At 41.4% G+C, this 23,198-nt stretch overlaps 1 protein-coding gene across 1 annotated transcript in view; it reads left to right on the top strand.

Moving 5' to 3' along the window:
* Positions 1 to 23,198, top strand: part of immp2l (inner mitochondrial membrane peptidase subunit 2) — a 200,963-nt gene that overhangs the window by 31,792 nt on the left and 145,973 nt on the right. The window contains exon 4 of the mRNA XM_084059820.1: positions 2,851 to 2,954. Within this exon, the coding sequence (XP_083915946.1) occupies positions 2,851 to 2,954 (104 nt within the window). The remainder of the gene's footprint in view (positions 1 to 2,850; positions 2,955 to 23,198) is intronic.

Raw genomic sequence — 23,198 nt, 5'->3', positions numbered from 1 at the left:
GAACACAATATAGGCTCTATGCACAGCAGCCATAATGGACTTCCTTCACAGGTGTTACCAATGACACTAATGAAGGCTCTGTTCCAGTTAGTGTAGCACAGTGGTTCTCAGACTTTTTAATTTCAAGGACCCCCATAACTCTGAGAGTGTACAAATGGAACCAAATGGGAGGGTCTATTTGGTTCCATTTGTACACTCTCAGAGTTACACCCTCTCAAGGAACCATGAGGGTCCCTGGACCACACTTTGAGACCCACTAGTGTTTCTAGTGAGCCAACATGCACAATATCAGCACCCTGACTCTGTTTGACCAGAATGGAACAGTGCCTTCATTAGTATCATTGGTATCACATTTCTCCAAAATGGCTGCTGTGCATAGAGCTAATTTGCCCGTGTTTGGGGTAAATACCAAGTATTTACTTAGTACTCCTACCCAGGGCTGGGGGCGGCTCCTGTCAGCAGGGAGTGTTAGGCGGGAGGAGTAGGACGGAGGTTCTACGTCCTCCCGGTGGGGGCTCCTCACTGGCTGGTGAGCCAGTACGATACAAGAGCAGCAGTGACAACACACAACAATGTGGGTGTGTGGGAAGGAATTGCACAACCAACCACCCAAAACATTACACAACTAATTGCTCAAACCACCAACTGCCCAAAACATTACACACATGACATGCAAAGCAAAGGCCAGGTTTCACACTCAACTGGAACTTAACCCAGTAAGACCTGAGGTTCCGATTCTACAAAATGTCTTCTAAATCCCAACAGTTTTTTGAAAAAACCTACGTTGCTATATCAGTGGTTCTCAAACTTTTTCATATCAAGGACCCCAAAATGTATATGTTTTTGGCCACGGACCCCCATCTCAAAATATGTTGTTCCAACGACCCCCAGAAGCAAAGATTTGAGTTAAAAATGTTCGCTTTAAAAATATATATATTCAAAGATTTGGACAAATGTTAGAGTGCCGCGCTACGAGCTTGTATATCTGCTATTTTTGAATAGCCAAAGTGTAAAATAATGCTTTTTATCCTTTTTTAATGCTTTTTAATCAAAAAGTTACACAGATGCGTTTGAACAAGTCTATGAAGCTATCGATGAAAGTTTAATCTGCAACACAATTTTAAGCAATATGTAGTGGGGGTCCGTGCTTCATCTCTGTCTAAGCTAAAGGGGTCCTTGGCTGGAAAGTCGTTGAAGACCCCTGTCACACAAAAGCATTGAAAGTAGCAGATCCATAGCAAATCCACAAGTTCGTTTTGAGCTTGTAGATCTGCCACTTTTGCTATTTTCTATCCTGAAATGTAACAGTTTTAGACATATGAAGTTTCCACCCGACAGAGACCATATCGTTGTATTGCCATAGTTTTGCCATTTTTGTGTGAATTAAAGCCCTTCTTGATTGTATATGTTTTTCTCCAAAAGTAATCAAAATGAGCCTACAAGCCCACAACGTGTCACAATGCGTCACCTTTTAGATTTGCTATTTTCACTACTTTAAAAAAAAGAAGAAAAAAGTGAAAGTGTTTATATGTGTCTGTGGATTTTTATCAATATTGAACCAATGGAAACATATTAACCCAGAGCTTGTGACTAAATAATAACTACATTGTACTGTACACACAGGTTATTTTTTTCCCCCCCATCTCCAGAAATGTCCCCATTTTTCCAACCATTTACAATACAAACCATCATCCTGACAGAGGAAATGGTTAGAGATAGATAGCCTTCTGGCCTTGCCTGTTTAATCTTTGTTATGAAGTGCAGAGCACTGCACTTCTCACCCATATCTGTCACAAGCAAACAGCAAAATCTAGACAGGATTTTTATATGGGGCGCTTTTTTTTGCAAAACAGCAGCAGCGTTCAATTTATTTTTGAGGGGGATATCACGGTTTGATTTGATTTAGTACATGCGTACCTCTATACCCGGGAGGAAATCGTCTCTGTCGGGAGGAAACCTCATATGTCCAAAACTGTTACTTTTCAGGATTCAAATTCAAAATCATCAAAAGTAGCAGATCTACAAGCTCGAAACGCGTCGCTTTGCGACGCGTTTCGAGCTTGTAGATCTGCTACTTTTGATGATTTGTGTGTGACGCTGTAGTATGATCAAGTAGGGCATTAATTTACGAAAAAAACACAAAGAGTTGAAATATGGAGATAGGGGGTTTCTACCCGACAGCAACGAAATGCGTAAATTAAAAGCATCGAGGCGGGAACGCCTCCGCAACTATCGGGAGGGGCGTTTCCAATCTCCCTGATTTCCCTGTAGTGTGTGAGCCCAGCTTTAGCTATGGATACATTTAGAGCAGCGTTGGTTCCTAACCAGTGGTGGAAAGTAACTATGTACTTGAGTACACATTTTTTAGGTGCTTTTAACTTTACTTTAGTATTTCCAATATTTTTTACCCCCATTTTTCTCCCCAATTTAGTCGTTATGCCAATTAATCCCCCCCCCAACCCCCCCCCACACACACACACACACACACACACATTTCTGTGTTGTCACTGCTGTTGCATCCTACTGAGTGAGGAGCCCCCACCGGGAGGACTACTCCTCCCGCCCAACATTCCCCGCTGACAGGTGCCGCCCCAGGCTGTAGGAGTACGTGCAATGACCAATATCTGTACATTTTAGTTACTTTGTAGATTTTGATTATTATTACATTAGGCCATTTGAAAATAGCTGATCTACAAGCTCCCAATGCGATCCATTACGGGGGGGGGGGGGGGGGGGGGGGGGGTTCAACATCATTGGCTGAATGAATGTAAGTCAGTGCAAATTGTGCAGTGTACCCAAAAGTTTACAAAACCAACATGTGTGTGTGTGTCTTGTCTTGTCTTCCTAAAGCCTTCCCTGAACCCCGAGGGTATCTCTGCATCTGATATAGTGCTTCTGAACCGATGGAGTGTGAGGAACTACCAAGTGCAGAGAGGAGACATCGTGTCTGTCATGTAAGTAACCACATGCTTTTATTGGCAAGCTAAAAAAAAGCTGTTTTTACCAGCTTGTGTGAAGCACAAGCTGGTCTATATGCGGTCACTACGCTAGCAGTGACTTTTTCGCCACTTTTTCATCACTTTCTCTTCACTGGCTGTCCTTTAATGGGGAGTCCGCAATGCCTTCCCATGCTCTGAACGGGTGTAAGAGCGTCGTCACTGACTGAGTGACTGAATCAGTCAGCGCAACGTGTTCACCCGAACGTCCTCTCAGGCTATGGGATCACAACTGCCAGCATAAAGACGGAAATGTGCATCAGTTGGTTCAATAATCGAAACAGGTTTTATTTGATTGATGAATGGCCCAAATAACACAGTTTGCCGAGAGCACCCCTCCCCCATGGCCCATCTGATGACGTTGTCAGCAGATACAATAGCCTAGTTAAATGATTAGATTATTAGAGACTAGGTAGTACACATTTTTACTATGTCTTTTGGTTCATGTTTACAGTTACAGTAGATGTTGGGAATGCATGAATGAATGAAAGAGTGCATGAATGAATCCACTAGTGAGCTTTAGATGTGAAAGGCCCCTTAATTTAACTATTGCGTTTGATATATATGTATTTTTTGGTAATGTTTAGTAAGATGCAAAAGTCATGACAGTACTTTTCAAGGGTTTTAGCTTGCCACAAGCTGATATAATATGACTGTGTCATTCTTTGTTATGTTGTGATCTGATGATATAATCATCTACTATGTATTATCAAATGATGGTAAAGGCAGAAGTTGGCCTGGATGCTAGAGGAGTAGGAATATCTTATAGAATGCGCATTGGTTCCAAACTCTTTTTTTTTTTTAGATCAGGGCCCACTTGGAAATCTTGAAAGAGTTCGTGAAGCCAGAGCCACTTATACAGTTTCTAATGTGTACAGTGATTTGTGGTTTGTGATTTGTGGATACATCCAGTGAATCTGCCAGAATGTAGACTAAATTATAGGCTGTGATTATGAGCTTTATTGATATAACACTTTTCATACATCAAAATGCAGCTCAAAGGGCTGTACAATACAGCAAAAATCTAAACGGATGCAAAACAATACAAAAATCTAAAACAGTGATGCCAAGTACAAAAACAAATCCTTAGTTGTAAGTCCCACTGGCATGCATGCTGAGCCTCCCAACAGGCAAGGAGTACTCGAGTGGATGTTTCTCCTTAACTGAAGTGTGGGGAACGAAACTTCCTTCACTTTGTCACTTATTTGTAGTGAAAACACCCAGACAAGAAAACAATGAGACAACAGTGTGTCCTTTACGTCTCAGGGAAGTCACTACACTCTGAATAAACAAGTACTGCTTTCTCAGAATGAACAAGTTACCAGTGGTGGAAAGTAACTACGTTTACACAAGTACTGTACTTAAGTACAAATTGACTTTACTGGAGTATTTTCAATTTGCAGTACTTTTTACTTCTACTCCACTACATCTCAGAGGCAAACATTGTACTTTTTTCTCCGCTATAATTATTTGAAGACTTTCGTTACTAGTTACTTACAGTAGTAGATTTGTATTATTATTGCACTAACCACTTTACCCCATACTTCGGCTATTTGAAAATAACAGATCTACAAGCTCACAACGCATCGCATCTCAAAGCAACACGCTGTGAGCTTGTAGATCGGCTATTTTCTAAAGATTTTTAAACACAGACTTGTGAAATGGGACATTTTGTATAATGACTACTTTTACTTTTGGTACATTTTGATGCCGATACTTTTGTACTTTCACTCAAGTACAATTTGAATAACAGACTTTTACTTGTAACAGAGTATTTCTGCATTGCAGTATTGACACTTTTACTTGACCAAAACATTTGAGTACTTTTTCCACCACTGCAAATTACTCTCTAAACTCACCATCATAAGTATTACCTTTACTTGATTTTTCTGAGGCAATGAGTTTGCATACTTTCAACTCATTAGATTCTCTGCATTCTCCTGCCGTTGCAACACAGTAAAAAAAACACAGTAAAACAGCTAGCCTTCCACACGTTGTTAGGTGTTGCTCGGTGGTTTGAGATGGAGTGAAAAGTTCAGCCAAATTCTCTGTATGGACCACCATGTCATATCTGCAGTGCAAACAAACTCTGAAACGTTGACAACCCAGGTTCAACATGATACTGTGTCTGTGTGAAAGCAAACCTGGGGCGAAGAGCCGATACTTACAGTACTGTGGTGGTTTGAATGGGTTCAGACGCCGGTCAAGTCATGTCGAGTACATTTTTATTATAGCCCAATACCACAAAACCACAAAACATGTCCCAAAGGGGCATAAAAACACAAAAACAAGCCATGATAAAACAATAATAAAATAAAGCACTGTTACGCATACACACGCGTGTACAAATCACACTCGCACACATAAAAAACAATGTAGGCAATTTAAGATAAAGACAATGAGCTGGATGACTGTTGACTATTGATGCTCTCACTGTAGTCAGTGCATTGGCTCTCAAAGTGGGGTCCCCAGGGGCCCTTGGGAAGGGGGGGGGGGTACCAGGGGGTCCCCAGCAAAATGTGTTAATACAGCAAGCATCACAGTCATTTTAAAGACTTTATCCAATTATACGTTGGCTATTCAAAAATAGCAGATATACAAGCGCATAGCGCGTCACTACAGTATGTGCTTGTAGATATGTTTTTTCACTCGTGAACATTTTGTGCACATCTTTGAATATTACATATTTTTAAAAGCGAACATCTTTAACCCATTAAGACCTGGAACGCATCTGTGTCACTTTAGATTTCTTTGGCTATCTGCTATTTTTGAAAAATCTTGTACATTTTTTTTAGGATTTAGGATTTCGATTTTTTTTAAGAATTGCCTCAGGTCTTAACTAAAATCTTTGCTTCTGGAGGTCCCTGGGCCATAATCATTTTTTGAGATTGGTGGGGGGTGTTCCGTGGCCAAATACATATCATTTTGGCCTTGACATGAAAAAGTTTGAGAACCACTGCTGTAGAGGGAGTTTGGGGATTGTGTGTGTGTGTGTGTGTGGGGGGGGGGGGGGTGGTGGTTGGCGCACAAAGGCGATTACCGCGGCTGACATTAATACGCCACTTTATCCACATGCCTCACCCCCCACCCCCCACCCCATGCATCCACATTAGGCACCGCCACCACTTCCCCCCCCCCCCCCCCCCCCCGCTTTGGTCTGTAAACTCTGTGGGAAGTCCAATGTGGCAGCTAATGAAAATTCTCAGCGGGGGTGAGAAAGAAAGCCGGCCCTCCCTCCTCCCTCCCAAACTGCTCTCCAGACTAGAGAGCCTACTTTGAGTGCTGCTTATCACCATCTGGACATGATGGGGCTGCATGGGACATCTGTGTGTGCGTGTGTGTGTGCGTGTGCGTGTGTGCGTGCGTGCGTGTCTTTTAGGTGGCTTATTAATGTGGACATAAACAAAGTATGATGTTTGATGTACCAACCATGAGCAGCTCACCTGTGTACCTTTACACAGGTGATTGATTGACGTTTTTATTGACTAAACATGTATATTGTTTGTTGTTGTTGTCGGGGAGAAACCTCTTATCTCCATATTTTAGCAGATCTACAAGCTCGAAACACGTCGCTTTGCGGCGTGTTTCGAGCTTGTAGATCTGCTACTTTTGATACTTTTGTGTTGGGCATTCATTAACGAAAAAAGACAAAAAGCTAAAATATGGAGATATGAGGTTTCTGCCCGACAGCAACGAAATATTGGTATTGGCCAAATATGTTATTTCAAGCATCCATATGGTCCCACCATTTCCAATTTGCTTATGTGTTTCTCTTAGGACTATTTGCCTTTAATTGGCAATTGTTACTGCTGTAAATTGTTTATTCTGTTGATAATGTGTTGTTATTTTTATTGCTTGGTTGTCTGTAAAGCGCTTTGTAGCTTTGCTTAGAAAAACTCATTATCATAAGGGTCTATCCCTAATGCATAGCATATGTGTCAGATGAAGCTCAAATATGCTTTCATAAGTGTGGGAGATGGCAGTCTAAATGCATGCTTAATTTCTATTCCTGTGGGGGGAAACAAACTAAAAAAAAATAGACAGCAGCTTAAGTGTGTGAAATGTGACAGCCTTTGGCAGGCTGTTTGCAGAAGAACAAAGTGAAATTATGTTATGAGGAACACTTAGTGGGTGTGATTTTTTTCTTTTTTTTACTGCACAGACTGTGTGCGTGTGTGGGTGTGTGGGTGGGTGTGGGTGTGTGGCGGTGCAGTTCTCATAGGCTTTGTTCAGACTGCAGTTTCTCAAATCTGATTTTTAGTACTGACTGTCCACACTGTTATTGTCTGAGACTATGTTTTTCCCCCTGTCCCTCCGTCCGTCCATCCGTCCGTCTGTGTACAGCTAATCTCCGGCACCATTGGACCTATCGACGTGAAACTGTGCACACACACTCCCTGGAGGCCAGAGCAGAACCTTTGCCCCAAATGTTTCACATCGGCCTGTTATAGCGATACCAGGAGGCGGATTTTTGCAAATCAATCAAAGTCCAAACATCATGCAAATCGGTACCCATTAACCTCAGTCATGTGATCAAGACAGATCTGTCAGATTTTTCATTTTCCATCCTGATTGGCTAAGTTTGGCTTCCAAAGTGGCCCGTTTTGAACAAAATGCCTCAAATCATGAACGCATCGTCCGGTTGCTGTAAACTTTACACGCATGCTACCCTACATTTTTCAAATCAGCCTCATGCTGGCGCTATAACAGGCCGGCTCGTGTTTTTTACCTATAACTGGACCGATCGACGTGAAACTTTACACGCACACTCCCTAGAGGCCATTTTTCACATCTGCCTTTTATAGCGCCACCAGGAGACTTTGTTAGCTATTGGCTATTACGCCTACAGATTTTGTCCAAACATCATGCAAATTGGTACACAGGATCTCTATAGCCATGTCATCAAGACGGACCATATGTCATCCTGATTGGCTAATATTGACTTCTACTACCTGGCCTGGCGGAGACTTGTGCTCCGAGGAGCACTTCTTTCTAGTTTGCAAGTTATCAGATTTGTGTATTCAGACATTTGCCGAAAATGGCAGATCTACAAGCTTGTAGATCAGCTATTTTCGGCGAGTGTATATAGTATAGTATAAGTATAAGTATAGGCTATAAATCTGGTTTCAGTGATCGAGTGTCTGAGACACCCATCTGGATTCCAAGCTGGATAGGCCAAAAATCTGATTTTGGCTGACAGTGTACGGTCACACTGGAGTTTGATTCTGTTCGATGTGGCCGTCTTTTTGCAATGGACTTCAATGGGAACGGAATGCGCGGGCAAATTTGCTGATCTACAAGCTCACACTGCGAGGCACTAGGTAATGTGTTAGATCTATGTTCCCCTCAGAATAGGGATGCTAGGGTTAAAGTGGTTAATGTAAAAAAATGATTTGGCAGCCCACCTTTAGTAAATCTGAGGACTCCCTGTTGAAGACCCCTGCTCTAAAGACAACTGTTGCGTGACCAGGGGGTCGACCTGAAAGTGAGTGACAGGCAGCCTGTCACTGACTGAGGTGCATATCTTGGTTGCCTGGCAACGTGAAGAGTGCTCTGCTTTGTAGAACATAGACCCTGCGTTGTGTGACCGCATATGCCTCAAGGTGGCTCTCCACCAAACAGACTAAACTACTATAGACTGGCAGTTGGGTCCCGACGTCGGATGATGTTGGATTTTCGGGTGTCCAAAAGTTCTGGTTCGCCAGACCGCACAAACTATTGCAAACGGTCGGCCGATGGCACCTTGTTGTGCGCATGCGTGATGAAATAACTCTCCACACCAGGAGATGGCAGTAGTCTGCAGGAGCCTGCAGTCCTCGGAGAGCTTGGACCAAAGCAAAAAACACAGAGCATTGTTGCGCCAGTAGTACTGCTTTGCTCTGGAGTTATAGGATATAGGATTTGAGAGTTGAGAATATGATGTACAGTATCTAGTTCAAATGTGCGACGGACAATGTCTCTGGCTTATCTAGGCTTCACTTGCACCAGAAGCAGACGAGAGGTCTACTTCTTTAGTGGTTCTCAAACTTTTTCATGTCAAGGACCCCCAAAATGATATGTTTTTGGCCGCGGACCCCCATCTCAAAATATTTCGTTGTTTGTAAGAAAGATTTGATGTACAAATGTTCGCTTTAAAAAATATGTATAAGGCAGCAGATCTACAAGCTCATTGCGTGGCACTTGGTGCCATGCTATGAGCTTGTAGATCTGATATTTTTGAATAGCCAAAGTATAAAAGCTTAAAGTGGTTAAAATTATTGTGATGCTATATTAACAGATCTTTAACTCTTGAAAGTAACTCTTAAATAAAAAAATAATTTTACGCTCTCAAGAGTTAAATTATTGTTAAACATCTGCATTCATTAATTAAAGAATTGTTATTTTGATCAACGTTTGCCTGTTATCTCTCCTATTGGTACCACAGTGACATCAATACAGCATGGAATTGTGGACAAAATCGTATCCAACGATACCAAAGTATTCTAAGTCTTGGGGTCTGAGAGTCTAAATCTCATCAAACGGTGGACCCGTGGCTCAAATTCCGAATAAATAATGGACCTCGATATGAAAAGGGTTGAAAACCACTGCTTTAGAGAGCTGAGAAGAGCAGTGGACGGATGGTGGCTCGCTCTGTGAGATGAGGCCTAATATAGTTCCATAATTACCCCAAGATGGCAGCCTCTCCCTGCCATGGACGTGTTGTTCTTCTGCCTGTTGCTGCCGCTGTGAAAAAGCATGTTATGTTCAACCATTATGGAAGAGGACTGTTCCTGGCAGAGGGAGAGACGCACGCACGCACACGCACGCACACGCACACACACATTTGTATTACTATACTTGTGAGGGCAGCAACATTTTAGGATGGCAATTTTATGAATGTCATTTTTTCAAATGTTTTGGGCATTTTAACCAATAGCTGATCTACTGCGACGCGTTGTGAGCTGGTAGATCTGCTATTTTCCTGTTTGTGACACCACCGCACAACTAAGTATAAAATAGGAAAACTTCTAACATAAACCTGACCTCTACGCGTCTAATCCTGAATAGAACCCCTTTTTTCTAATGTTAAACTTATATTTAAAAATATTTTTTAAACCATAAAATAACAATTTCTCTTGTGAGGACCAGGAAAATGGTTCTCAAAATACTATACTTTTGTGGACATTTGGACCTCACAAGTATAGACACACACACACACACACACACACACACACACACACACACACACACACACACACACACACACACACACACACACCGTCAGTGCTGAATGGTAATGTAGCCTAATCTGGCAGGTTAGGCTAGAGAGCACTCGCATTGGGCTTTTACAAACGGTGGAGGAGCCTTCTTCTTTTGGCCAGTGATTCATGACACGATGCTGCAGCATTATGGCTGTTTGGATCAGTGCTGCAACTATGGGTTATCTTCTTATACATTACTTTTTCCATCATTCAAATACTCTAGAAATGCCATTTGTTTTTGGTATTTTTTTTTTTTATATTTCAACAAAATATATTTAATTACTACTGAACATGTCTCATCGTTGCGTGCGCTCTGAGCTTTAGTCTAACAAACCTTGCTAGTAGTCGATGAGTCCTTGTCTTTCCATGCATGTTTCTTATCAGTGGTGTAAAGTAACTAAGTACATTGCAGTATTGATACTTTTACTTAAGTAAAAAATGTAAGTACTTTTCCCACCACAGTTTCTTATACACTTTAGATATAATCGTTTAATTGTGCCAGGCTATAACTTCCAGTAGCCAGTAGCCATTGTTAAAACAACATTAGAATGTTCAGTTCTTAGAAGGCTGCTCCCAGTCTCCACATGATTATAATGCAGCAAACGCGCTTTGACAGATTTCTTGATACATTTAAATTGACAGTTTAGCTGGAATCTCTGTGAAAATGTGGATTATTTTTTTTAATCAGTAGATATTTCATAAATGCATGTGTGAAAGAGATCCGTATTGGCAGCCTTGTTCGTGAGGGATTTTCATTTAAGCCACTCAAGAAAAAACCTTGCTTTAGCGTTTGCCAAGAGCCTCCCGCCCTCGCTATTTAAATTTCAGATATGATGCTGTCGGGCAGAAACCTTGCATCTCCACATTTTTTATTTTTATGTTTTTTTCAGACATTAAAGGTAGGGTAAGTTAAATAGCTCTATATTCTGATAGTACTCATTTCTATAGAGTGTTTGTTCAGTAACAGAAAATGCGTTTTCAGGACGGGATACCAATTTTATCCAATCAGGATAGAGAACTCAGTCAGGATACAGGATACAGGAACTCAGTCAGGATACAACAAGTGAAATTGGAAGTGATGACACAAAGAAATGAGCAGACACAATTGGAAGCTTAAAGAGCTTGTACATCTGCTATTTTCGGCATGCAGCTTAGTATAAATCAGGCATTACAACACCATCAAGGCCCGCCAAAATACATTTCAGTCGACCAAATCAACTGTAGATTTAGTCGACTGAAATCTTATGATAGTTAGTCTACTAAAACTAGACTAAAAGTAAAACATTTCAGATGACTAAAATATGACTAAAACTAAATGGAATTGTATTCAAAAGACTAAAACTACAGTAAATCAAAATTTGCTGTCAAAAAAATCAACACTGGAACACAGGTGATTTTCTGCCTTCATTTTCTGAAAAGTAACGGTCTTGGACACGCGGCGTTTCCCGCCCGATTGCGACGACGCTTCACTGCAGGGGGGAAAGAGCGTTTCCCGCGTGTAATTGCCACTCATTTCAAAAGCAAATCGCCTCTGTCGGGTGGAAACCTCGTTATGACCAAAACTCTTACTTTTCAGGATTCAAATTCAAAAACGGCAAAAGCAGCAGATCTGCAAGCTTGAAACGCGGCGCGAAGCTTGTAGATCTGCTGCTTTTGATCAATTAGGACGTTCATTTACGAAAAAACACAAAAAAGCTAAAATACGGAGATAAGAGATTTCTGTCCCCGACGGCGACGAAATTGTCCAAGGGAAATATCCACCGGTCCGCAGAGTAATATCTTATTTACAGAATAACTCCTCGCGTTGAGGCGGGGCACGGCGTATACCGCGCCGTACGGGAGAACGGTTGTGTCATTGCATTTATGATGGGAGCATATACAGAGAGCTATCTGCTGCCTTGGGTATTCGTCATGCTCTCAGAAGCAAACCATTACGAACCTGATTGATTTTATGTTCTGCTGTGAACATAACCATTTACGTCTGAGAGCAGAACCTGCCAACAGATTTCTGAAAAACATCATTTTTTTCCCCCCTTCCCCCCCACCCACCCACCTAACCTACGGATGGGGAGGGAATTGTCGCCGTCGTGCAGAAACCTCCTATCTCCGTATTCTAACTTTTAATGTTTTTTACGTAAATTAACGCCCGACTTGATCATGCTACAGCGTCACACGGAAGCATGAAAAATAGCAGATCCGCAAGCTCAAAGCGCGTCGCTTCTCGCCGCGTTTCGAGCCGGCGGATCTGCTACCTTTGGTACTTTTGAATTTGAATCGTGTAAAGTAACAGTTTTGGACTTACGAGGCTTCCACCCGACAGAGACGACAATGTTTCTCCCATGTTATAAATAGACGCCATAAGAGACGAATAGAATAGACTCCAGGCTCGCTTGTTTTTTTGTTTTGATCGCTGTCCCGCATCGGCTAGGATGTGGCAGATAACAAAGAGAAAAAAAAAAGATATATATATACCATTAAGACCTGGAACGCATCTGTGTCACTTTAGATTTCTTTGGCTATTCAAAAATAGCAGATATACAAGCTCATAGCGCGGCACCGAGTGCCACGCTATGAGCTTGTAGATCTGCTATTTTTGAAAAATATTGAAAGATATTTTCTTAGATTTTTTTCCAAAAACTGTTAGGATTTAGAAAACATTTTTAAGAATCGCCTCAGGTCTTAATGGGATATACAATAAACTTGAAAAGTTCCACAACTTATGAATATGCATGTCCAAACTCGGCAGCCACGTTGTAAACCCCCGGAAAAGCCCTCACATAGGCATTCTCTTTAGCAGCGTTTTGAACGGAGCTTTTCTTTTCTGGGGAAAGAAGCGGAACAGGATCCGTTTTTGGGCCCGCCCGCACAGAGGGTCTGCATGTAATTAGCATCAACACAATCCGGTTCTGTAACAAGCTTCCTAGAACTTCTGGCACGTTCCCGCAGGTTTTGCCAAAACCCGCAGCCGATGCCACAACTTTATACTTAGTAACTTAGCCGCGCACCGGAAATAGCCGATGTACAAGCTCACGAAGCGTCGCTCTGTGTCGCGTTGTAGAGCTTGTAGATTGTCTATTTTCTGGCACGAGACATCCGGTGCCCGGCTCAATCATAACTGCAGGCTTGAGCCACTTGTAATCAAAGCCGCCCCCCCCTGTTGTTTTCAGGATTGGGATTTAACCCATTAAGACCGGGAACGCATCTTTGTCATTTTAAGATTTCTTTGGCTATTCAAAAATAGCAGATCTACAAGCTCATGAGCTTGCAGATCTGCAATTTTTTGAAAAATCGTGACAATTTTTGCAAATCTTTCAATACATATATTTTTTAAAGCGAACATTTTTAACTCAAATCTTTGCTTCTGGGGGTTCTACAAATGTCTTCTAAATCCTAACAGTTTTATTTTTTAAAACGTATGTTGCTATAATATCAGTGGTTCTCAAACGTTTTCATGTCAAGGACCCCCAAAATTATATGTATTTGGCCGCGGACCCCCATCTCAAAATATGTTGTTCCAGGGACCCCCAGAAGCAAAGATTTGAGTTACAAATGTTCGCTTTAAAAATATATATATATTCAAAGATTTGCACACATTTTCACAAAATTGCAGATATACAAGCTCATAGCGTGGCACCGAGTGCCGCGCTATGAGCTTGTAGATCTGCTATTTTTGAATAGCCAAAGTATAAAATAATGGTTAAAGTGGTTTACACAGACGCGTTCCCGGTTCTCTTGGGTTAAGGGGGGGAAAAAAGGTGGTGTGTGTGTGTGTGTGTGTGTGTGTGTGTGTGTGTGTGTGTGCGTGTGTGTGTGTGTGTGTGTGTGTGTGTGTGTGTGTGTGGTGGGGACACTACAAAGCCCCTGAGATGCTTAGGAGGCTCTGAGCTGACAATCTGCTCCATGCAGGCACATGTACTTACCATGGAGGAGGTACAGGTGGTGCTTCCAGGCTGCTTGGAGCTCTGCTTCCTTTTCTCCCCCAAGAACAGAGAGGAGAGGAGGCATATCGGTGGCGTTTGGCTGGTGGGCACAGTGGGTGGGGAAACGTAACTAAGTACATTTACTCCAAGTGCTATTTCAAGGTGCTTTTTACTTTACTTTTACTCGAGTAAAAATGTGAATATCCTTGCCAGAGCAGGCTCTCTACTCCTCATGCTGGAGGAGATGTGGTGGAGAGACAGCAAGATCCCAAACCGTCTCGCTCTTCCTGATGTGGTGAGCAGGTCGGTAACCATACACCTAATCTTCTGCACATGTCCTAAAGTATTGGTTCTCAAAGTGGGGTCCGGGGACCCCCAGGGGTCCTTGGGGCGGTTCCAGGGGGTCCCCAGCAAAATGTGCTCATATAGCATCACGATAATTTTAACCACTTTAACCTTTTATACTTTGGCTATTGAAAAATAGCAGATATACAAGCTTGTAGATCTGCTATTTTTGAAAGATTGTGGGTCCCTTGAACAAAATATTTTGAGATGGGGGTCCACGGCCAAATACATATCATGTTGGGGGTCCTTGGCATGAAAAAGTTTGAGAACCACTGTCCTAAAGTATGGCAGTTTTGGAATGTAGTATTTAGTGACATCAATAAAGTATTTGGTACTCAAGTACCACAAGATTTCAAGACGCTTTGAAGGCAGGAAGAATATTTACCTCCTTCAGATATTGTTAAGGGCAGCCAAGAAAAGTGTCACAATGAACCGGCTAGGACTGCATCCTCCGACCCACGAACAATGGCTGAATAGAGTCAAAGAAATTAGAGATATGGAAAAGAATAACTTATTCGGTGAAGCTACAAAGTGACCTATGAATTGAGTACAAAGGACCCCAATGGAAACAAGCCAATTGGCTTTCTTTGGTTTTCTAATTCCTATTAGCTGACCTGGTATTGAACTGTACCTTCATGTGCCTTTGGCACGCATGTTAGAATGTGTCATTCTAACATGACACATGTCTATGAAGAGACTTATGTCTGTCTGCGATTGGATATGTAGGAATGTGCGGTATGCAGCGTTGCCAGATTCTGTGAGAGAAACAAGCAACCAGGTCTAGGAAAACCAGCCCAAAAGAAGCGACTATGGGCCACATGAGCACGTTAACATATACATCAGCTATTTGAAAATAGCCGATCTACAAGCTCACAACGCGTCGCGATGCGACGCGTTGTGAGCTTGTAGATCTGCTATTTTCAAATAAAATATTGCGGGGAAATTATAATAAGCAGATCTGGCAACCCTGGCGGTATGTATGTAGATATATATTGTATGTTCTTCTGTACTATGCATATTTATATATTTCTCTCTGATCCCCCCTATCCCCCATTTATTTTCTTTTTATTTTCTCTTTCTTTCACTTTGCTTGTCTTAATTATATGTCTTGTTTGTTTTTTAATTTTCGTATTCTCCCTTTATTGCGGCTGTCTAACTAGGGAGACAATGTGAAATATTGTATATAAATACTGTATTGTGAAGTATGACGCACTGCAAAAAAATAAGTACATTTGAATATCGTCTCTGTCGGGTGGAAACCTCATACAGAATGTCCAAAACTGTTACTTTTCAGGATTCAAAATTCAAAGAAAGTAACACGGCGCGAAGCGACGCGTTGCGAGCTTGTAGATCTGCTACTTTTGAGTGATGCTGTACTATGATCAAGCAGGGCATTAATTTACGAGAAAACGATTAGATTATGGATATGAGAGGTTTCTGCATCGACTGCAACGATATACTGTAGGCCTTTTACGTGTAACATTTATACATTGTGGAAATTGCTTCTTTTACTTAAAGACGGGGTGCCGTGATTTTCAGTGAATTTTTCCCCCCTTAAAACATAATCATCAGGTATTACGGTTATACTGGGAGGAAGATCTTTTTCAAAAAAGTGTACAGAAATTGTTAAAATTATGTTTTTATGTGGACACGCCTCCAGTTCATTAAGTATACCTGGTTCTCACCTTAGCACCTCCTCCACCACCTTAGCACCACCCACCTGTCCTAGTCCCTCCTCCTCCTCATGCCCACACCTGTTGTGTTATGATAATGAGGGGGAGGGTATATCTTTACTATGTCACAAAAGGGCTGTTTCTCTATTGGCACGTTTGACCCTCAAGGTTTCAGCCTCCAGGTAGAAACTCAAAATAGTCAGAGAAGACATAAAACACCATAAAAACACCACCAGGGGGCTTAATGAATCAACCTCATAGACACATGAAAAACAGAAAAAGTGCAAAACCATGGCACCACCTCTTTAAGTAAAAAACTATGAGTACTTCTTCCAACCACTGTGCCGTGTCCTCCTCCCTGACGGATCGGAAACCGACCGCACAGATTGACGGACAGACAGGTGTGGAATGGGATGGCCTTCAACGGGAATAGTTTCATGGTTGTCTCCTGTTAAATTGGGGAGTAGTGTGACATCATGCTGACACTGGCAGGCTGTAATGGTATCATTATTGTGCCATTGGTGTGAGTGCATGTGTGAGTGTGATGGTTGGATAATGGGCTCGCTTAGAAGCAGGCCTTGCCCTGCTGAGCTAACACTGTTCTGATGACAGACGCGTACGTATGCACAAAACGTTATGAAAGGTCTGTGTCATGAACAGAAAGGTTTTACTCATACATCTTGATCACATGAACCCAGAGATAATATGTACCGATTTGTGTGAGTTTTGGACAAAATCCGTAGGAGTAGTAGCAAAAAGTGTGTTTTGCAGAAAATGTAATCTAGCACAAATGGCCGGGAGGCTATATGGAGAGTAATGGTCCAAGGAATCCAGGGGGAAAATAATTTTGATTGTTTGACCTGATCTACGATTCAACAGTTATTGGCCAAAACTTGAATCGGTCTGTTATAGCACCACCATCAGGCCGATTTGAATAAGTGCCATTTCTTCCCTTGGCCTAGTGGGAATGTGTGTGCAAAGTTCATGATTTGCAAAACGGCCCACTCCCGCAGACTTTGGAAGCCAGACATGATGGAATATGAAAGACAAGACAGATATGTCTTGATAACAAGACTAGAGATAATGTGCACCGATTTGCGTGAGGTTTGGACAAAATCTGTAGAAGTAAAATATATATATAATTTTGACTAGTTTTTAATTAATTGCAGTGCTATAACGCATATATGATGTGAAAGGCAGAGATTCTTCCATGGCCTCTCAGGTGTGTGCGTGCAAATTTCACGCCGATCGGTCCAATGGAGATTAGCTGTTCACAGACTGACAGACACACACAGACAGACACACGGACGGACAGGGGCGGAAACATAGTCCGGCCTGGCGGAGACACACACACACACACACATAAAAACAATGGCGACAGCCCTAGTGAGGAGCAGATGCTTCGTTCAACGTGTTAATAACAAGGGAGTGAATTAGGAAATTAATTGAATGCGTTGCGAAATATCATCGCTCGCCAAATATTTCTATATTTATAGATTTGTTCAGCGGAGCAGTAAATTAAGTATTCATATCTTCGTTGCGTTAAGATTTATGGCCATGCAGATGCTAATTAGCTAGTAAATAATCTGGTGTCGTACAGTAGGAACGCTGAAAGAGTGGAACGGCGGAGGGAAATGGGACGTTATCTCTGCTGCTATTTATCAATCTGAGATAACTGCTGAGCAGAAAGAATTTCCTCCTAAAGCTAGGGGGAGCAGCTAACTCTATACACACTGGCCTGATTGTCAATAGTTTAACCTGTATGACAACATGAGGCTGTTGTGTCTGTCAGTAACTAAGTACATTTACTCAAGTACTGTACTTAAGTACACTTTTGAGGATTTTTTTACTTTGCTGGAGTGTTTCCCATTTCCAATACTTTTACTTTTACTCCTCTACTTTCTCTACATTCTCAGAAGCAAATATTTTTACTCCACTACAATTATTTGACCGCTTTAGTTACTGGTTACTTTGCAGATTTAGATTATTATCACAAAACATACATTAACTTTGATATATTTTACTTTTGGTACTTTAAGTACATTTTGTTACCAATACTTTTGTACTTTTACTCAAGTAAATTTTGAATTCCGGACTTTTACTTGTAACAGAGTACTTCTACACTGCAGTATTGATACTTTTACTTAAGTAAAACATTTGAGTACTTTTTCCACCACTGCTAGTTTCTTCGAGGCACTACACTGTTCTCTCTCCACTCAAATTCTTTTGACTATTTACCCATTTGTTTGTTGTCTGGAGTTCATGCTTATTCTGATCTGGCACTTGTAAGTCGCTCTGGATGAGAGCGTCTGCTAAATGCCTGTATTGTAAATTGTATACAGTAGCTGCATCTCCTCAAGGAGCAGAGGATTGGGTCCTCAGCAGAGGATTTGGTTGTTTTATTTCATTGTAGTTAACTCATTCAATCGGGGAACGCATCTGTGTCATTTTAGATGTCTTTGGCTATTCAAAAATAGCAGATCTATAAGCGCAGATGCGCTTGTATATCTGCTATTTTCATGTTTTTTTTGCAAATCTTTGAATATATATACATTAATACATACATTTTAACTCAAATCTTTGCTTCTGGGGGTCCCTGGAGCAAAATATTTTGAGCTGGGGAGGGGTCCGTGGACTAATACATATCATTTTGAGTGGTCTTTGACATGAAAATGTTTGAGAACCACTGATATTATGGCTACATACGTTTTTTTTTCAAAAACACTTTAAAAATTTAGAAGACATTTGTAGAATCCACCAGAAGCAAAGATTTGAGTTAAAATGTTCGCTTTAAAAAATACATATATTCAAAGATTTGCAAACATTTTCACGCTTAAAAAAAAATAGCAGATCTACAAGCTCATAGCGCGGTGGTTACACAGCATGCATTCCCGGTTTCAATGGGTTAAATCGAGAGGCTGACCACATGGCACATTGCTTTGCAACTGAAGAGGCATCTGGCATGCTGTTGCACAGCACAGCCCCTGGTACCCTGTTTGGCAGTGTGTTGCTGACACTCACACACACACTCTGTTGAAACGGTTGCCAGGATGGAGGAATACCCTCATCCTATTGTGGGAAATTCACTCACTGAGACAGTCAAGCCACTTTGTTTGACTGGAAGTTAGTATGAGGAAACTGGTCAAAACAGATTAACGTAACTAAGTACATCTACTCAAGTGCCTTTTCCAGGTGCTTTTACTTTACTTTTACTCAAGTAAAAATGTGTATATCGTCTCTGGCGGGTGGAAACCTCATATATGTCCAAAACTGTTACTTTTCAGGATTCAAAATTCAAATTAAGTATTCCTTTCCTTTTCTGTTAGACCAGTTGTTGTCAAACTTTTTCATGTCAAGGACCCCCAAATTGATGTATATATTTGGCCTCGGACCCCCATCTGATTTTTTTTTTTTGTGCCAGGGACCCCAGAAGAGCAGATTTATGCTAAAGAAATATTCAAACATTTTTGATATTTAAAAAAAAAATTAAAAATAAAATTGCAGATATACAAGCTTGCAGCTCTTGCCGTGCTGTGAGCTTGTAATGCAGCTATTTTTTAATAGCCAACGTATAAATGGATAAAGTGGTTAAAATTATTGTGATGCTATTAGCTATACATTAACAACTTTTGCTGGAACCCCCTCAAGGACCCCTGGGGGGTGTCAGACCACTCGTGCGATTCATGCTCTCAGTCGGGGTCTGAAACTAATTTTCTCGTGTTCAGTTCCCAAAACCACACAAATTAAATGCAAATTAAAAGTGCACTCTTTTTGGAATTAACTCAAAAGAAAGAACAAAAAACCCTCAGAGTTTTCCTGCAGTGGTCTTAGACTCCAGTGCTGTTGAACAGTGGTGGAAGAAGTACTCAGGTATTTTACTTAAGTAAAAGTAGCAATACCACAATATAAAAATACTCTGTTACAAGTAAAAGGCTTGTGTTCAAAATGTTATTTGAGTAAAAGTACAAAAGTATCGGCATCAAAATACTCAAAGTACCAAAAGTAAAAGTACAAAAGAAAATAGCCGATCTACAAGCTCACAACACGTCGCATCGCAACACGTTGTGAGCTTTTAGATCGGCTATTTTCAAACAGCCTATGCATGACATAGGGCTAAAGTGGTTAATGTATGTTTTATAATATAATGATTAATATATGCAAAGTAACTAGTAACTAAAGTTTTCAAATCATTTTTGTGGAGTAAAAGTACAATATTTGCCTCTTAGATGTGGTGGAGTACAAGTAAAAGTTTTGAAAATTGGAAATACTCCAGTAAAAAAAAATCTCAACATTCTACTTCAGTGCAGTACTTGAGTAAATGCACTTGCTGTATAGTTACTTTACACCACTGCTGTTGAATTACACCTCTACTGTCACAGTTGAGAACCAGTATACCATCTCCACCGGGCCATGAATCCAGTGAGGTGTCTTGATGCCTCAACCTGTACTGTGTACATTCTAACTGGTCTCATAGTTAGCTTCACTGCTGAGGTGACACCCTATAGATCAGGGTGACAGAGAGTGACACTCACCAGTCTCCAGGCTTCTCCTAGTGATGAAGTGAGGCCAAAGGGCTCCTCATCTAACCCCCCCCCATCCCTGACACGCACGCACGCACACACGCACACGCTGGTTTGTATTACTGTACTTGTGAGGACATCAACATTAAAGCATTGGTTCTCAAACTTTTTCATGTCAAGGACCCCCAAAATTGACACTTATTAGCCCGCAGACCCCCATTTGAAAAGATAAGCCAGGGACCCCCATAAGAGAAGATTTTTACGGCTCTATAGCAGTGATTCTCAACCATTTTAATTTCAAGGACCCCCAGTTTGACATGCATTAGGGCTACGGATCCCATTTAATGGCATTTCTATCTGTGGGGCCCCAATTCATATTGTAAAATCAATGTTAATCTAACTCTGAGAGTGTACAAATGGACCCGTTAGGGTCCATTTGGTTCCATTTGTACACTCTCAGAGTTACAGACCCATAAGGGTCCATTTGGTTCCTGTCCATCATTTAGCTGGGTACCCCCTGGAACCCCCTCAAGTACCCCTGGGGGTCCCCGGACCCCACTTTGAGAACCAACGCATTAAAGGACAGCGATTTTATGAATGCAATTTTTTTGCCATTTCAGCCATTTAGCCATTTAGCCTTTTTTTTGGCCATTTTTACCACCAGCCTGCAACTAAATGCAAATCAGGTGTAACTATATCTCTAATCCCCTAAACTTAACTTCTAAATGTCTAATCCTAACACTAACACCAACCTGAATCTTTTTTTCTTATCATAAGCTTAAATCCAGCATTCCTTTTTAACTATAAAACAATTTAACTGTAAAACCATTTCTCTCGTGAGGACCAGGGAAAAAGGTCCTTGCAACGTCAGTTCTTTAAATTCTACTATACTTGTGGGGGACATGTGGTCCTCGCAAGTATAGTAATACACACACGCACACTTACACGCACGCACACGCTCACGCACGCGGTCACACACACGCTCACACGCACACACACTTGCTTCAATCTGCTCCTCAGGCTCTCTGAGTCTGTTGTTATTATGGCCCAGCCTGCCCTATGGCGTCATCATACTTCACGTTGACACATTCAGCCAGGAAAAAAAAAGGAAAAAAAGCACAGGTCCATTTCTCCTCCTATAGGCTACGTACTTGTATGGAATGAGCTTCCTGCCATGCAGTGCTCTCTATAGGGCAAGCGGACAACATCTAAAATGGCAAAGGGTTTGAGCGGAAAAGCTGTTTCCACTTTATCTCTATCTGATAAGCGGGATTGAAACGGGCAAAAGCTGAGTCACCCCTGGGGGGAGGGGGGGAGGGGGGAGGGAAGGGCCAATGGTGGACAGTAACCAAGTACATTTTACTCAGAGTACTGCAGTGGTTCTCAAACTGTTTCATTTCAAGGACTCCCAAAATGATATGTATTTGGCAATGGACCCTATCTCAAAAATATATTTTGTCCCAGGGATTTTTTTTCAAAAATAGCAGATATACAAGCTCATAGCGCGGCTCATGGCCACGCTATGAGCTTGTATACCTGCTATTTTTTAATAGCCAAAGTATAGAATATGGTTAAAGTGGTACCCCCCAAGGACCCCTGGGGGGGGGGGGGCGGACCCCACTTTGAGAACCAATGGTGTACTGTACTGTACTGTACTTGACCCTTTTCGTCTTAAATAAGTAACGACGCCAGGTGTGTGTGTGTGTGTGTGTGTGTGTCTGTCATAGATTTGTTTTATTGATACAATAAATCATTGACAGTCTTGGTCCAAGGCTGCTATAAATAGGGGTGGACAAAAAACAAGTACATTTCGCTGCTGTCAGACAGAAACCTCTTATCTCCGTATTCTAACCTCTTGTGTTTTTTCCCCCCGTAAATTAACGCCCTACTTGATCATACTACAGTGTCCTACAAAAGATACTGCTACTTTGGATATTTCATAATTTGAATCCTTGTTTTGGACATATTGAGGTTTCCACCCGACAGAGATGATTTACTTGAGTACTGTGCTTTAAGTAAATGTTTTGAGTATCTTAACTTTACTTGAGTATTTTGCATTTTTGGATACTTATGACTCCACTACATTTTAAAAGAGAAATATTGTACTTTTGACTCCACTACTGTACATTTCACATTTTGAATACAGGCCTTTTACTTATAAAAGAGTATTTTTACATTGTGGTTTTACAAAACCGTTACTTTTCAGGAAATGGGGAAAAAATAACCTTTGTTCCAATGGATCCAATGTAGTTATTATTTAGTCACAAGCTCTTGGTATTTTTTCACACACACTAAACAACATTCGCTTTGATTTTTTTCTAAAATAGCTAAAATAGTCGATCTACAAGCTCACCCGGCGATCGGCTATTTTTGCCACTTTTGCTCGTCATCGTCTCACAGTGAAGTAGGGCGTCTCAGTCGGGTGGAAACCTCATTTTTTTTCACCCAGTGCCAATTGCCTAAGCTGTAATCCTGGTTGCTACTCTCCCTCTGCTTCCCTGGG

The sequence above is a fragment of the Gymnoscopelus microlampas genome, assembly GCF_963454915.1.
Source record: "Gymnoscopelus microlampas genome assembly, chromosome: 6".
NCBI classification, from domain to species: Eukaryota; Metazoa; Chordata; class Actinopteri; order Myctophiformes; family Myctophidae; genus Gymnoscopelus; species Gymnoscopelus microlampas.
The sequence above is the reverse complement of the archived record's forward strand: the minus strand, read 5'-3'. Positions and strand labels throughout refer to the sequence as shown.